General features: G+C 41.9%; 1 protein-coding gene and 1 gene segment (V, D, J or C); one reads left to right on the top strand and one right to left on the bottom strand.

Annotated features, from left to right (window-relative positions):
• LOC106729699 overlaps window positions 1–17,460 on the bottom strand; it is a 387,064-nt gene that overhangs the window by 366,717 nt on the left and 2,887 nt on the right.
• On the top strand, window positions 5,250–11,611 carry LOC102505721 (probable inactive serine protease 58). The gene is made up of 5 exons (XM_006185365.2): window positions 5,250–5,289; window positions 6,926–7,064; window positions 7,283–7,539; window positions 10,563–10,702; window positions 11,398–11,611. The coding sequence occupies exons 1-5, from the start codon at window positions 5,250–5,252 to the stop codon at window positions 11,545–11,547; spliced, it is 726 nt and encodes a 241-aa protein (XP_006185427.1). The 3' UTR covers window positions 11,548–11,611.

Below are 17,460 nucleotides of genomic sequence, written 5' to 3'. Positions count from 1 at the left end.
CGTCAGAGGAGAAAAAGACTCCGCACAGAGAGAAGAGGTCTGGAATTCCATCCCATGGGGGAGGTGGTGAATCTGTGTGAAGAGAATGCAGAGGTGGGTTGGTTCTTGGATACTGAAAACGCTGAGCATGGGTGCTCTTCCTCTCTTACCAAAGCAAAGCAAAACAACAACAGAAGAACCAGCTGGGTTATGACTAAGACCACCACTTATCCTGGCATATACAGAAACACCATATCCTCAGATTGGGACACTAAGGCCATTGAATTCAGTGATGTTTCTTTTTCTTGTAATCTTTGATCCATCCAAACCTCAAGCCCCTTCGTTTGCCTGTCCCCTCCAGTGGGCTTGTTCCCAGTTACTCCCGGCTTCCTATCTCTGATTCACTGAGCAGCGCTCCCTGTTCCCTTTATTGAATCACATACTTGTCCCAGAGTTTTAATAAAAGGCTCATCTGATCACTTCTTGTAACTATTTTTATTGACATCTAGTTGATTTACAATACTGTGTTAGTTTCACACGAGTGATTCAGTTAACTTCTTATAACTCAAATCAGGTCTTCAACATGTATTGACAATTCTATATTTTTCAAGTCAATTGCCTATCTCATTCTCCACAATAGCCATTTCAAACGTTCTCCTCTCTTCCTCCAACTTTCAGTGCTCACCTTCAGCAGATGACCTCAGGTTTGGGAGTAGAAAGATTGAAACCATCAGAAGATACCCCATCTATTACACTTCCCACCACCCAACCTGAAAACACGCCAAGTTTTTTTCTTACTCCTTTTTTTTCCCATCCTTCCTGGAAGCGAAGCCCTGTCTTCACCTGTGATATGGATCTCCCCGCCTCTGACCTCGTGGACTTGCTTTACGGATTATCTCCACTTTTCTGTATTTTTCAATTTCCCCTATCTCTTGGCTTCATGCTGTCACCATCTAAGTAAGATAAAGCCTCTCACATCTAAAATGTAACACCCAAGGACACTCTCCCTTTATCTACTCTCTGGTTGTTTCTCACCTCCTTTACAGGCAGTTACTGCAAGGTCTGTTCTGTAAGATTCTTCTGTGTTTCTCTTTGTGTCCTTTCGCATGTGCTCTATTCTCTTTTGAGTCCTTGTTCATCTTCCTGGAGATTTCTTCCCCGTCTCTTCATTTGATTAACTTCTACTCATCCTTCAAGCCTTAAACGTCACTTCCTTAGGGAGGTCTTCTTCTGACCCTTGCATTCGGGTCCCTGCTCCATGTTTTCCACCTCCCTTTACTTCCCACATTGTGACATTCTTGATGGTAAGTCTTACAACATCCGTCTCCCCTGTTAATCTTTATGTGGGCAAGATTCTCATCTCCCTTATCACTACATTATCAATATCTAATAAAGTGCCACCATATAGGATACATTTGTATTAGTTTTCTATTGCTGTATAAAAATGGTATCACAAATTGTACAGCTTAAAATAGCCTTTATCATCTCATGGTTTCTATGAGCCAAGTGTTCAGGCACGGCTTAGCTGGGTCTAGCAAGTCTTTGAGGGAAGAATTTGCTTCTAAACTTAATCAGGTTGTTGGTAGAATTCATCCCCTTGTGGCGTATGACACAGGGTCCTTGCTTGTTGCTGGCTGAAAGCTGAAAGCTGCCTTCGGGTCCCTGAGGCTGTACTTGGTGCAGAGAGGCCGCCTGCTCAGAGTTCTTTGCCACCTGGGCTTCCTCAGCATGGTCACCTACTTTGTCAACAGCAGGAAGAATCTCTTATGCGGCTAGCAGGATGGATACTTACACAATGTTAACGCTACAGAGTAACATTAGCACGGGGATGACATCCCCTAACTTTGGTCCTATTGTGTTAGAATCAAGTCATAAGTCCCACCCACACTCAAGGGGAGGCAACTGGGAATTCTGCAGGGTGTGGCATGGGCTTCAGGTCTGTCCTCCACAACAGTGAATAGAACTTTGTGCAAGTAATGAATTTATTGGCTCTTTATCTCCTACAGAAAAAAAGACAATGCAAGTCTTATATATTCAAGACTTAAAGATAAAGCTTTTCATTATTTAATTTCTGATCATCTCCACCTGTCTCTTAGCACTCACCCTATTATACTGGGTAGTAGTTCCAGAAACATACCGTGCTGTTTCACATATCCGTGCCTTTACAGATGCTTTTCCTGGTTTCTGAATTATGTTTCCCTCTTCTTTTTATGCCAGACAAGCTCCTTCCCCTTCTCTAAGACCCAGATAAACTGTAATTTCTGAGTACTTCTTATTTATACACAGTGTCTTCACTTCTTAAGGTATGCTTTAAGTCACATATCTCAATTTTTAGAAATGTTTCTCCAATATTTTATTTTGAAAATTTTAGAACATACAACAAAGCTGAAAGAATTTTACAAAGTACACCTGCATATACCGCTTGAATTATACCAATGAGTCATCTACTTCTTCATTTAAAACATCTTGCATAGGTGTGGTATATTCATTACACCTGGTGAACTAATATTGATAAATTATTATCAACTGAAGTCGATAGTTTATAGTAGAGTTTACTGTTTATGTTACACAGTCCTATGGGTTTTGACAAATGCATGAAGTCACGTATCCACAGAGTTTCACACAGAAAAATTTCACTTCCCTAAAGATGCCCTGTACTCCACCTGCTCCTTCCTTCACCTCAAACGTTGGCAACCACCAATCATTTTACTGTCTGTGTAGCTTGCCTTTTTTTTAAATGTCATAAATTGAAGTCATACACTATATAATAATTTAGACTGGCTTCTATCACTCAGTAATATGCAGTTTAAGATTCCCCCACCTTTCATCGCTTGATAGCTCAGCTCATTTTTTAAGTCCCTGAATAGTATTCCATTTTATGGATGTACCACACTTAAAAAAATGAAATAGAATTGACATACACTTACATTAATTTCAGGTGTACTGCATAGTGATTTGACATTTGCATTATGAAATGATCACCACAATATGTTTTAGTAATCATCTGTCCCCATACAAAGCCATTACAATATTACTGACCATATTCCTTATGCTGTTAATCACATGCCCATAACATTATATAACTGGAGGTTTGTCCCTCTTAATTAATCCATTGCACCTGTTTACCCCATCTCCCCTGCCCTCCCCTCTGGAAGACATTCATTTGTTCTCTGTATCTATGAGTCTGTTTTCATTTTATTTGTTTTGTTTTTTAGGTGCCACACGTAAGTGAGATCATGGTATCTGTCTTTCTATATGACCTATTTCACTTAGCATTATGCTATCTAGATCCATCTATGTTGTCACAGATGGCAAGATATCATTTTTTATGGCTGAGTAATACTCCATTGTGTGTGTGTGTTTGTGTGTGTGTGCGCGCGCACGCACACACACACAACTTCTCTATGCATTTGTCTACTGATGGACACTTAGGCTGCTTCCATGCCTTGCTATTGTAAATAATGCTGCAGTGAACAACTGGAGTGCACATATCTTTTTGAACTGGTGTTTTCATTTACTTCGGGTAAATATCCAGAAGTGAAATTGCTGCATCACATGGCAGCTCTATTTTTAATTTTTTGAGGAATTGCTATACTGTTTTCCATACCACATTTTGTTTATCATTCACTTATTTAAGGACATCTTGGTTGCTTTTGAGGTTTAACAACTACGAATAAAGCTGCTGTAAACATTCATGTGTAAATTTTTTGCAGACGTAAGTTTTCAACACATTTGGGTAGTACCTAGGAGCGCTGCTGCTGAGTCATTTGGTAAGATTATGTTTAGCTTTGCAAGAAACTGCCAAACTGTCTGGCAAAGTGGCTATACCATTGTGCCTTATTCTTGTTGGTCCCTATCTTTGCCAACATTTGGTGTTTTCACCATACTACTAGGTGTGTGGCTGTAGCTCAACATTGTGTTAATCTGTAATTCCCCATGACATGTTAGGAATCTCTTCATATGATATTTGCCATCTGTATATCTTCTTTGTTGTTATGGATTGAATTGTGTCCTCCCAAAATTCATATGTTGAAACCCCAGTGTGGCTGTATTTGGAGATAAGGTAGATAATGAAAGTAATTTACGTGAACCGAGGTCATAAGGTTGGGACCACTCACCACAGGATTAGTGAACTCATTAAAAGAAGAGTTGGCTCTTTCTTTCCACATACATACAGAGGAAAGGCCACATGAAAACTCAGTGAGAGTCTGTGCTCAAGCCAGGAACAGAGTTCTCACCAGAAACTGAATATGCTGGTACCTTGATCGTGAACATCAAGCTGCCAGAACTATGAGAAAATGCCTGGTGTTTAAGCCTTCTGTTCTGTGGTGTTTTGTCATGGCAGCTTGAGCAGACACGAGCATTTGGTAAGCTGTCTGTTCAGATCTCTGGTCCACTTTTTAATTGGGTTGTTTGTTTTCTTCTTGTTGAGTTTTAGGAGTCCCTTATATCTTTTGGATACAAATCATTGAACAGATAGGTATTTTGTAAATGTTTTCCCCTAGACAGTGGTACGCCTAGATCTTTAGGTCTGAATACTTTGTTTAGTAATTGCCTGTTTATGTATCTACCATTCCCACTGGTCTATAAGCTTTTTGAAGTCAGGGACAGTGTCTTCACGTGTGGGTATCCTCTACGGTGAACACAGGTCCTAGCGCAAGTCTGACACATAATGGCAATCACTGGCTGGCTGGCTGGCTGAGTGACTAGATGGATGAGTAGTGACATGAAGGAAAAGGCCAATATAGCTCAAGGAGGAGTCTAGCATTAGGCAGAGGGGTCAAGCTCAGCACCAGAGGGTTATGGTCACTGGAGATGAATGTCATTTGTCACATAAATGGGGGTTAGCATCACAAAGATGGGAGGGATCAGCATCCTGCATGTAGTTCAGAGAGGGGCCTGGTTTCTGAGTTTTACAAAGCAGGGGTGGAGGAAACACTGTGAGCACTGACATCTCTCACATCAGGCATTTCTTCCTGAAGGGGGAGAGTGAAATGCCAGATTTCAGGTCCATTCTCTGTGATGTCAAGGACCAAGTCACTGCATCTCTGTTTTTGTGCCTCTGACACCTGGCACCACCCCCTACTCTGACTGATGGACACCTCTTCGGGAACTGAATTCTGCCACTGAAAAAACTCAGATGACAAATTGTTCCCAATCCTAGAACCCCTTCGTACTTTATCTTACTTAGTCCTTTTCCCTCCTTCCTCACCATCCTTTCCAGAGACCCTGAGCGGAACCTCATCTTTTGAAAAGCTTTTGACACCATGATGAAGTTTATCTTCTTGTGGGCTCTCTTGAACCTGCCTGGTGAGTATCTTGCCCATTTTCCTCCATACTTGCCCAAGAGAAATCCTGGCAGAATTTTGAAAGAGGGATAAAATCAGGAGGCAAGTTTCCAGACTACAAGGACAGGATTGAGGCTCTCCTTTTGCACTGCCACCATCCCCACCAGGCTTCCTCCTGTGACAATGCCTGCCAGTCTCACCTCGGGTTGATGGTCTGTATACTTCTAGGGGAGGCATGGATTCTGAAACCCGACACCAGACCCTCTCCTAAGGAAGATTATGCCTGGCTCTGGGCCTGTCGAGAACAGGAATGATGCTGGCATGACAGAGGGAAAAGTGGAGTCCAGAGGGGAGAGCAGGGGTCCAATTAATGCACACAGCAGAGCGCTCAGGGTTTCAGTCTTGCCCAGGCATGGTTCCAGTCACTCAGGAAAAACACTGGAGGTATTCATAAATCCTCTGTCTCTCGCAGCCCACATTCAATCTGTTTGGAAAATGTTGGCTCTGTCTTTTAAACACATCCCAAATCCAATCCCATCTCACCACCTCCACTGCTCACTGTGACTCAAGACACCATCTCTTGTCTTGACTCTCAAATTATTCTCCAAACATCCCTCTTTGCTTTACATGCCGACACTCAACACTTCTCCAGAGGGCAGTTATCATCACTGCTTTACCAAAAACCTGGCAGCATTTCCACCTTTCACTCAGAAGACAAATCCACGTCCTACAGAACCCTACAAAATCCTGCATCACCTCTCTGACCTCCCTCCCTTCCTACTCTTCTCCCGAACCACATGCTCCTCTGTGATGCTCCTTAAACAGGCCTTAGGCCTCTTGCTTCAGCCGCTTTCTCGCCTGGAATTCCTTTCCCCAGATCCCTGATTATCGAACACCCTCATCTTCCTTTCCCTGTTCATCTCTCACTGGCCATGAAGTCTATCCTGACTACTGATGTAATCCTGCACAACACCCTCGCCACACACACGCACCTGACGCTGCTTCTTCCCCATCTCCTGCACTAATCTAAACACACTACATCATTTACCTGTGTGTTGTACTTCTCACTATTGAATAAATAGTATTTATACACACACTCATTAGAACGGATGAGAGCGGGGCTATTTCTCTGTTTTGTTCACTATGGAGCCCAAGCCCTTAAGACAGAGCCTGGCACGTACTAGATGCTCAGTATGTACTTGCTGAAGGAATGAATGGTCTCCTCCCCTCTCAGACTCTGAGCATTTGGTCTGTTCTTTAAATGACATCTAGACCACTCAGCCTCGCATTGTCAGGAGAAAGGGATAAGATTGGCCAAAACATTTTAAAAATGGTAAAAATAGTGTGTTCTCCATGAGTCAGTTTAACATATGGCCACTGAAATGTGGAAGGTATTTAAGGAAACTTGTATTTTAATTTGAAGTCTATTTATTGACAACTAAAAGGGAAAACACCTTTTATCTTTTGCAATAGATACGTTTCTATTATTTTCCTCTTGTTTTAGAACAAAGGAATCCAGTTTACAACTCACAGATAAAGGTACTGGAGAGAAGGCTAGGGGGGTCTTGAGCCTACTGAATTATTTTCCTGTGGTTTTTTCTAATTATACCTAAAGAAAAAACACCCTCAGAATTTCCTGTCAATGTTTGTCTCGCCAGTTGCTTTGAACTTTGATCCAGATTACAAAGATGCCATCACCCCTCCTTACATGGTCTTCTTGAAATCTGATTACTTGCCCTGTGTTGGCGTCCTGATCCACCCTCTCTGGGTGCTCACAGCTGCACACTGCAACTTACCGTGAGTAGGAAGTCCCCGACACCACGCTATGCTTTGGGTTCTCAGGATGCGCACAGATCAGAACCCTGCCTGGGGCCACCGCCCAATTACAGGGGATTGAGAGGCCTTCTGGGGATGTTCAGTAGTAGAGAGAAGGCTTCAGGGAGGAGCTAATAAAGGTCCATGAGGGTGGAAAAGCCATCCCCAAAGTCCTCTCATGAACATTCCTATTGTTCCAGGAAGCTTCTCTTAATACTGGGGGTTACAAAACCATCAGATACAAAAGAAAAACATCTACAAGTGGTTGGTTATCAGAAGATGATCCATCACCCACAATTCTCAGTCACTTCTATTGAGCATAACCTCATGTTAATCAAGCTGAAAAGCTATATCGAACTCAATGACTACGTGAAACTGGCCAGCCTGCCCAAGGAACCCGCCGCTGAGAACACCGTGTGCACGGTGTCCACCTGGGCCTACAACATGTGTGACCTCTGTGAGTGTCTTCTCCCAGAACCAGACACGCATCGCTCCCTTCTGCACTCCTGGCTTCTGCAGTTCCTCCCAAGGAGGCTCTCATCTTCGTTGGGCTAACCTCTTCATTTATCTTTTCATCTCCTTTCCCTTCCCCGGCACCTCCCTGTTAGAGCCCTGCAACCTCCCCCTCCCCACTGTATCTTTCTGCATCTTTGCTTTCATGTAGGACAGAAGTGGTTTTAGGGAAAAGAAGACCTTTGTATTGGTCTCTATTCGCTGTGTGACAGCAGGTCACTTAACCTTTGGAGCCTCAATTTTCTTAACTCTAAAATGTGGCACCAACGTTGTCAGAGGTTTTCAAGCCATTTTCCAGGCAATAAAGAAACTTAAAGCCTTGAAATAGCACAAAATGATGCTTATGTGTTAAACAAAAGATAAATACATATACTGTGCTAAAAATCATGCAGAACTTTTTTTAATGTGAAATTATGATACAGATCAACACAAGTGTAAGGAAAATATTTCTGAAGTATTTTTAACTGGTTACATCCTAAGAATGAACATGCACTCACTTCTTCAGGAAACTGGAAAACAGCTATCATTATTTATTTTTCAGTGGAAGTCTTCTCTATATAATGCAAAACTACTGAATTTCTTGTCCTCCCTCAGCTTTCTTCTGTGTCACAAGTTTCAAATTCCACGAAGAACCTTTGAGCAAGACAGCTCTCTTTTCTAGGTTTTGTGCCCATCTGCCCACTATCCCATTTCATAGTTTTCATGTAAATTCTAATTACTGCAGCTATTAAACAAGATGGGATTGAGGACTGGACGGAGGGACAGTGGGGGGGGGGTGATTAACCATAAGAAAAATAGCAGTGATCTAGTTTCATTAAAAAAGAAAACAATTAAAAAAAGAGAAAGAAAACTATGATAGAATCCTTTAGGAAGAATTATTAATACATTTTTACTCATGAGTAAGTTTGAATCTATTTAATATACATCACACACTAGACATCATAGTATGGAAAGGAGATTAATTTTAAAGCCTGTCAGATTATATTCATCCATCCACCTCTACATTCTTTTTTATAGAAGCCAAGGGGTGGCTATACGTTTATCCTAACAATGCTGCCATTACTCAAACCTTTTTAAACTACTTTTTGGTAAATACCTTCAGATCCTGGGGTACATTTTCTTGAATAGATCACAAAAGGAGACATTCTTTCTTTCACAGCTTTATTGAGGTACAATTGACAGATAAATACTGTATATATTTAAGCTCTAAAAAGCTATGCATGCTTTGATAGGCATATACATGTGGCCTGATGGTTCCAATCAAGCTAATTCTCCACCACGTCCTCCCATATTCACGTGTGTGTGTGGTGAGAGCACTTCAGATCTATTCCCTTAGAAAATTTTAAGTACACAATACAATAATATGAACTATAGTCACCATGCTGTACATCAAATCCCCAGAACTTACTCCTCTTACCACTGAAAGTTTGGACCCTTTGATCTACATAACAACCCTACATCCCCCTAGCCTTTGACAGCCACCATTCTACTGTCTGTTTCTATGACTTTGGCCTTTTTAGATTCTACATATAAGTGAGACAGCATTTGTCTTTCTGTCTCTGGCTTATTTCAATCAGTATAAAGTCCTCTAGACAAGTAGAAATTCTTTGTCCTTTGAAAGGCAATTAGAATTTTGGAAACAGGCAAATCTTCTGTTAAGCAGTGAGTTTGATGCATCTGGCTTGTGCAACTTGAATCAAAAAGAGATGCGACTTACAAAAAAGCGCAGTTCATTTTCATCTGGCTCATGAAACAGTTAAGTAAGCATTTCCTAAAAAGGGATTCCCCAAAGAAACGATGAGTCATGCAATTATTGCTGAACTGAAAAACAAGGCAAAGACTCTCCAACATTTTCTTTGAAAGAATTAATACATTATTTTCAACTAAAGACACTCAAATAAATACACTCTCATTAAAAGAAATCGAAATCTCAAAATACTTTTTCCCAAAGAAGAATCTTTGGCAAGAACACCTAACATACATATTGATATGACTCTGTTCTTGTTTTTCTCATTCTGTCGCAGATTGGAAACATTTTGTTTTGGGTCTGCATAGTTCATAGTATTTGTAAACCATTGATATAAACAAAATACCTTGAATTAGGAATGAAGAGACCCAGTTATAAATCTTAGTTTTATGGATTTAAGAAAATCACTTTTTGAGTGATTTTTTTTTTTTAGAAGATACTAGATATTTTGGTCTGATCAATGAAAAACTAGGCTTAGATAAGCTCTATAAATTCCTTCAAACTCTCAAAATAGGAGGAACATTGTTTAAGGGTACACACTTGGCAACTAGTAGATAAATAAGTTCTGGAGATCAAAGACGCAGTATAGTAAATATACACAGCATTGTTGTATTATAATCAAACTTTCTAAGAGACTAGATCTTAATTTTTCCCACCGTAAAAAAGAAATGATAATTATGTGACGTGATAGAGGTGCTAATTATTGCTACCATGACAATCATATTATAATACTTAAACGTGTCAAATCAGTACGTTGTGTACCTTAAATTTATACAGAGTTACATGTCAGATATACTTCAATTTAATAAAGTAGGAGTGAGTCAGTGTTGAATATAAAACATAGGGCAAATAATAAACATGAAGGCTGAAAAAGTAAAATAAAATTAAACTGGGTAAATAGAAATTCCAACTCGAAGGACACCTTTTTAAATGCTTGAATTTCCAGAAAATTTTAAAGTAACTTGTTTCATTTCATTGCAGAAGTGCCTCATATCTACATACAACTTCCAAGAATTTAATCTCTTTGATAAGTAGACACTTAGTATCATGAGAAACTGTTAATCAGGATAATTTCCTACTGTTTTGGTGGCCACAGTTCTGATTTCTCTCAGGGTTTGAATTCTTTTTTCTTCTGCCAGGAGAAGAAATATGTTGAAAAAGAGGGAAAGGAAACATAACTCATAACCCTTAAGAATGTTCTACTCCTTTCTTTCCTGTAGACAAGGACCCTGACTCACTGCAGAATGTGAACATCTCTGTAATCTCCCAATCTCAGTGTCATGCTGCCTATAAAACGTACAACATCCGAGAAAGTATGATGTGTGTGGGCATTGTGCCGGGAAGGAGGCAGCCCTGCAAGGTAATGCCTCTCAATGTCTTTTTTTTAAACACCCTTATTGTGGTACGGTTCCTGTACAGTAAACTACACATATTTCAGAGGTACAATCTGATGAATTGTGATAGATGTGTACACCCATGAAACCACCACCACAATCAAGATAGCTAATATGTCCATCACTCCCCAAGAGGTGCAATTTTTGAATTCCTAATTTATCCCTTCCTATCTCCTTTGCTCTCCGGTAACCATAAGTTTGTTCTCTATGCTTGTGAGTCTGTTTTCTGTTTTGTACATAAGTTCATTTGTGTCCTTTTTATTAGATTCCACATATAAGTGATATATGGTATTTTTCTTTCCCTTTCTGACTTATTTCACTTAGAATGACAATTTCCAGATCCAACCATGTTGCTGCAAATGGTATTATTTTATTCTTTTTTATGGCTGAATAGTATTCCAGTGTGTGTGTGTGTGTACCACATCTTCTCTATCCATTCATCTGTCGATGGACATTTGGCTTGTTTCCATGTCTTGGCTGTTGTAAACAGTGCTGCTGTGAATATTGGGGTGCATGTGTCTTTTCACGTTATATTTTCCTCTGGATATATGCCCAGGAATGGGATTGCTGCATCATATGATAAGTCTATTTTTAGTTTTAATTTCCCCATTTTATTGTGTCCTTTGCCAGAAAAACAACCCTGTTTCCTCTTTCCTGGCAGGAAGTCACAGCGGCCCCAGCAATATGCAATGGCATACTTCAAGGAATCCTGACTTTTGCGGATGGATGTGTCTTGAGAGCCGATGTTGGTATCTATACCAGAATTTTTAACTACATGTCCTGGATTGAAAATACCATCCGGAAGAACTGAGCTCCCATGACAGGAATTCTAGACCATATGACCATCTGTCCCCAAGTCCAGCCTCAGAATTAAATCTAAACAGCCTCCTGAGTTGCCCCACGCACACCTGTCTCACTTCTGCCAGACAGAATGGGTGACGGGCACACACCTGCACTGTGACTATATGATGTGACAGCCCTTCCTCCTCCCCTAGTGACGATGATGGCAAACTCAATACCCCTTAGGCAGTTGGAATGTATAAACCGGGGACTGTGTTCTTTCTAACAAACTGATCATTGACTTATTGAAAAGGCTATTTGATTGCCATTCTGGGCAGCAAACCCTTACCTCTTGCACTGAATTCAACAGCGTGTGCTTTTGGTGAGTTACTCATGCCAACAGGTAAATCGAAGTCCAGGTGAGAGGGGAGGGTTTAAGGAGAGAGACTGGGAGGAATGGCACTTCGTTTCCCCTTGCCCACACAACTCTCAGCACTGGACACACAAATTCTGGTCACTCACGTTGCGGGATTCTCAGTAGGGACTTGAGATCTGAGAGGTTAATACGAAAGTTAGCTGGGGCTTGTGACATAGCACATAAACAGGGAGTCCAAGATGGATTTCCGAGTACGTGCATGTGTGCCCCTTCTATTACACTTGCCGCCCCAGGAACTCCATTCTCTCCCAGTTGTCACTCTTGTATTTTTCTTCTTTCCTTCTCTTTTCATCTCACCTCTGCAGCTCCAGTTACTACCTGAGAGTTTTAACTGATAGTTTTCCGTAGGGAGTAGCCTTTGAGTTGACTGAGAATCAAAAATACGAAACCAAAAATGAGTTTTAGAGATCTCTGCCCATGGCCACTGTAAGTAGGACTGCTTAAGTCTTACGGTCCAGCCAGGGGAGAAGAGAACTCCTCTCAAGAAGCAGAAAGTTCCAGCAGTAAATCTTATCCTCTCTAGGGTTCCAGAATCTCTACATCAATAAAACCTAGCTTGCAGGGTTGAGAAGCAATATTGTGTGTGGACTATTAAGGGCAACTGTGAGCACCTCACTTCCATGTAGGTTATTAATTGAATTTTTTGTTCTAGAAGAAACAGGTGGTTTTTGCAAGAGAGCTCCTCAGCCTCTAGAGATGTTTCCCATCTTGAAATGGTGCTGAAATTTCAGTCAGTCATGCCAGTATCTTACAAAGCCAGCTGATTCTAGGTGACGAAGCATATGTTAAGGTCACTGAGTTCTGTGGGCATCAGCCTGCTATGTCACCACTATCACTGTAAGGTAACTTCCTTGGTTGGAAAATACATTCCATTTTTGTGGAATCCATAAGGCATTCAAGGATGGTGGTGCTAAGACTGAGGGTGGCAAGGGAAAGAAAATCCAAGTCTAGAATATGTCAGTGTTCAGTGAGGACAAGTAGCTACTCTGTCCAGAATGGAAGGAGCTCATCTACCACCACATGGCTGGTGGGGTAGCTGGGGCACAGTGACACATCAGTATTTCATTAAGGGTGAGACTGGTCAATGACGCTGGCCGATTGGGTCTTTGCAAGAAGTCCCTGCCTGTGAGCCATTTGGTCCCCTAGCTCACTTTGTTTACAGAGTCATTTAAAAAACTCAAAAGAATGAGGAAGGACTTCAGAATAGACAAGCTTTGCATCTGATTATTAAGTCTTCTGCAGTGAGCATTTTAGCGAGAATTCTCATGAGATAGCATATTTTCCTGCTCCGAGCTGACTCTGAAAAACCCTACTACATATTTCTTCCTCACACAGCTTATCCCCATTTCCAACACCCTGCTCTTTCCGAGTGCCTATCAGGGCAGACCAGCGGCCACTCCCAAGAAATGCATATAAAGCTTGACCTCAGGAGAGAGAGCAACCAGATATGTTGATTGAACTTGTGTCTTCTGGGAAGAATTCAAAGGAGGAGAAAAGAATTCTCTTTTTTCCCTCATGGTGTCCCTCTGTGGGGTTTTCACATCACAGCAGTACACGCACAGTTGGTACTGATACAGCAAAGTCATGCGTAATCAAGGTGAAGTCTTTTCACCTCTAGTGAATGGTTCAGGGAGAAATCTCTTAGAGGTCATAAGTGTGGGTTGAGGAAACTGCCCAGGGCAATTGCTTATGCAACTTACTTGAACCTTCAGGGCTGGATTTACCTCTCTTCCATTTATGCTTCTAACTGAGAATGGAATGAGCACATTCAAGTTCATGACAAAGGGAGTTAGCCCCACCTAGAGCAAGTTCATGGTCAACTGGTAATCTGGAGTCAGGCATTTATCTCCATCAGACCATTGTAGCAAACTAGGGGCTATTTCCCAAGAAGCTACCGTGACTTTGCTACCCAGTTTAGGGATCTCTGCTTTAATTTTTATTAGGTTTTGCCATAACCTTCATTTTAGTATGCTGATGATACTGTTCGCACCACTGGATCTCCCAAGTTCGAACCCAAGAAACAGAGCCAGTTGCACTTCCACTTGTCCAAGCTGGAGACTCTTTCCTGACTTAATTTCACCCTAAATGATCAACTTCCTACATCACTCATTAAATGACTCAGAGCATGGTATCCTAATGAGATCTATACAATTTAGAGGGCTTCAGACATCACTCTTAGTAGTAGGGAGTGCAAGGATACAACAATGAGTTCATTTCAGTGAAGGAACCCAACATACACCCACAAGTTTCCCGCAGAAGCAGGTGACTGTATTTTTACTGGTTATGTCACCTACTCATTACCACACATCTGTCTTTCCAAGACACCTGGGAAACTTGCCATTTCTTGTTATCTAGTCCTCTCGACATGATATCATCAATATAGTTAACTAGTAGAGCACCCTTTGAGACTGTCAAGCTCCTTAAGGACTGCATTCGGGTACAGGGGCCAGAGCAATGATGACCATCTGAGCGTGGAGGTTAAAACAGACTGCTGTTTCTGCCAAAGGGAAGCTCATGAATTCTGAGCTTCTCAAAGACAATGTACAAAAGTGCACTTGTTAGATGAAGAATTGCATAAATGTAGAAGGACTATATTTATTTGCCCAATGAGGAGGCTGCATATGGAAGAGCAAATACAATTGGCACTACCGTCTGATTACACAGTAATCAGACACCATCAGCCCCCACCGCGCTTTTGATGTGGGCCACGCTGAAGAACCGAGTGGGTTGACAGGGGAAATTGTCACCCAGCACATTTCAAGTCTGTGTTGGTAGAACTGATCTCTGCAATGTGCTCATGTTTTAGATTTACTCAAGGGAATTCTCATCAACTCCCTCTCAGCCCTTTCTACAACAAAAGCCCTCCCTTCACAGGCCAGGGAGAGACTAACAGTTGTGGAGATTCTGCCAGTTGTAGATTAAAAAAAAAAAGTGCCCCCCTCCCCTGCAAACAGTACACATAAAAAAAAGGGAAACAAATTCAGGACCCCACGAATTGCTCTAGGGAAGACTTACACACACACAAAAAAAAATCCATGAATACCTCAATTTTCATGAGCCCCACTCTGATCAGAGGATTGCGCTGACAATGTCTTCCCCACTGTCACGAATGGATACTAACTTAGATCCAGGATCTCTCAAAAACTTTGAGCTATGTTCTTGTCTGTAGAGAGCAGGTTACTAATTAACCAACTCAGGTCACTTTTCTATAAGCTCGAAAGAAGACTTTCAGTGTTAGGACAGAGTTCTCTCTCTGGGGTCCCCAGGCTCCCTTCCCTCCAGGGGGCATCGCAGCAGTTAACATGACTAACAGGCTTGTCACGGAGGGAGGCGGCTGTAATACATCAGCGTGTTGACTCACATCAGCCCGCTATCACCAAATCTGTCCGTGGTTCGTTTGTTTGTTTGTCTTTTGATTATATAAATCAAATAAGAACTTGAACGTTCTATCCATTTCATTCCTAAGGATCCCATTTTTATGGAGAACCCTTGAGAGAATCCTCTTAAGGGCCCCCAAACATCATCAGATAACTTTCCTTTCCATTTTAAGATTTAGGGAGGCAGGTAAAATGAATAACTTGACATGGTCTATTTTCCTTTAACGAGATACATTCAAATGTAAGAGGCCCTTTAGCAGGGGCCAAAATGCCACTGAAGGAGGAGAAAATGTGATACGTGCAAGATTCTTCTTCAAGGCCTGTTTGTTTGCTTGCATCTTGTGTTTTTCATAGAAAAGTTGGCGGCACCCACACTCGGTATCCTGAAGGGTGGGGTAAGTCCTTCTAGTTCTACGTTGCAGCAGCGGGAATCCTGACGTCGCCATGTGTCTAAGCTACATTCTCCATCAGTTCTATAAGGAACATTGCTAGAAATTTCCCTCTCTCTCTGCCTTACTCACTCGTCTCGCTCAATTTGTTCAGAATTTATGTGGAGAAAATAGGGGTGTCACTTATTAGCCTCCTCAAACCCTGCCAACAACACATTTGGATTTGTAGAGCTTGGTGCTCCCTTGAAGAAGGGATATGCCCTGTAACCATTATTCTCAAGGCTGAAAAGCTATGACCCCAAAAGCTAAGTGTGGATGTATCCACAGGCCAGGGTCTCACAGAAACAAGGTGAAGATCAGGCTAGAGCGTGTTCTTGGGCACAGAAGTGACCACCAGCTACGGCACTGATGAGACTTTCAAGACTTCTTAGAATTTAACTTAGAATTTCTTCCTTTGTGTGTTTACTTTAAGGACAGGAGGATTTGAGAAACCATGAAATGAGCTCTGTTCAATAGGGAACCAGGGTGGGGAAAAGGCCCTGGTTTGAAGTCATTGGAATAGAATCACATTGCCCATTGGAAGCTACAGATGGGGATTGGAGACGCTGGGCCGGGGGCTGACACTGGCGAGGAACCCCAGGGTCAGGGCTCCCAGGCCCTTTGAGAGCTCACACAGGACTGGGCACTTTGATTATCTTACTCTGGGGCTTCTGGTAGTTACTCTGCCCAAGATCGAACCAATATGCCATAGAGACAAATAAATGTCTCCCCTGTCTCTCTCCTCGTACGTAATCTTGTTCTGCTTTGTTTTCTTTTTAAGAAATGTTTAAGTGTTGGTAAATCCCATGTAGGATTTGCTTGTCCCTAGTTCTCTGTAGCCCCAAACCGCTACCTCGATCAACTTGGTTGGCTCATCTGTAATCTCTAGAGCCCCATGTACAACAGCAGCCCAAGAGGTGGGGCTACGTCTATCCTTAGTTAAGAGGCATTTAAACATCCTCCTTACTCAAGTGACTCGTCACCAAACCAAACTTGCTATTACATTTTTCTACCTTAATAGCCCAGTTCTTTTGACTGGGCTTCTGTTCTGTTCCTGAAATGAAGTCCCCATTTTTTATCACATTTCCATTAATGCTGTCTTTGTCTTACTGCCTTGTCTGATTCTTTGGCTCCTGTATGCCTAGGTCTCTGCCTTACTCTTCCCAGATGATGCTGGAAACCCTCAAGAGGCAGCATCCTGCCGTCAGAACTTCCTGCTGCTAACTGCCTGCCGGGTACTTAGTTTCCCTGGGCTGCTATGTCTCAACTGGCCACTGGGTCGAAGGAAGGGTGCCTGACTGCCCCTCCACCCTCCCTTCAATATGTCTGGTGTCAACTTAGCTGACTCCCTCCTGTTTTCGCCAGCCCCCGCCCCTACTCTTTGACTGCCCCTCCACTGTGAGTTCATCTAATTTCTCGATCCCCAATAGAGCGACATAGGGTTAGTGTAGTTGAAAGAGTGTGAAGTTGGGATCCAACTTGGTACTTAATCCCAGCCTCAACTGCTACTGGCTGTGTGTCCTTTGGCAAGTAATCAAGTAAATTAACCCTCTTGCCTTAGTTTATCTGTCTCTAAAATGGGACCAATAATACTTTCATGAATTGTTAGGAGTAAGGTAACTTATGTAAGGCATGTAGCATAATATTTAGCACATAGTAGGCACTCAAGAAGTGATCATTCTACTGTGGTGTGCAGACTTCCC

Source organism: Camelus ferus, chromosome 7 (assembly GCF_009834535.1).
Source record: "Camelus ferus isolate YT-003-E chromosome 7, BCGSAC_Cfer_1.0, whole genome shotgun sequence".
Taxonomy (NCBI): domain Eukaryota; kingdom Metazoa; phylum Chordata; class Mammalia; order Artiodactyla; family Camelidae; genus Camelus; species Camelus ferus.
This window is presented reverse-complemented; position numbering and strand designations above follow the sequence as displayed.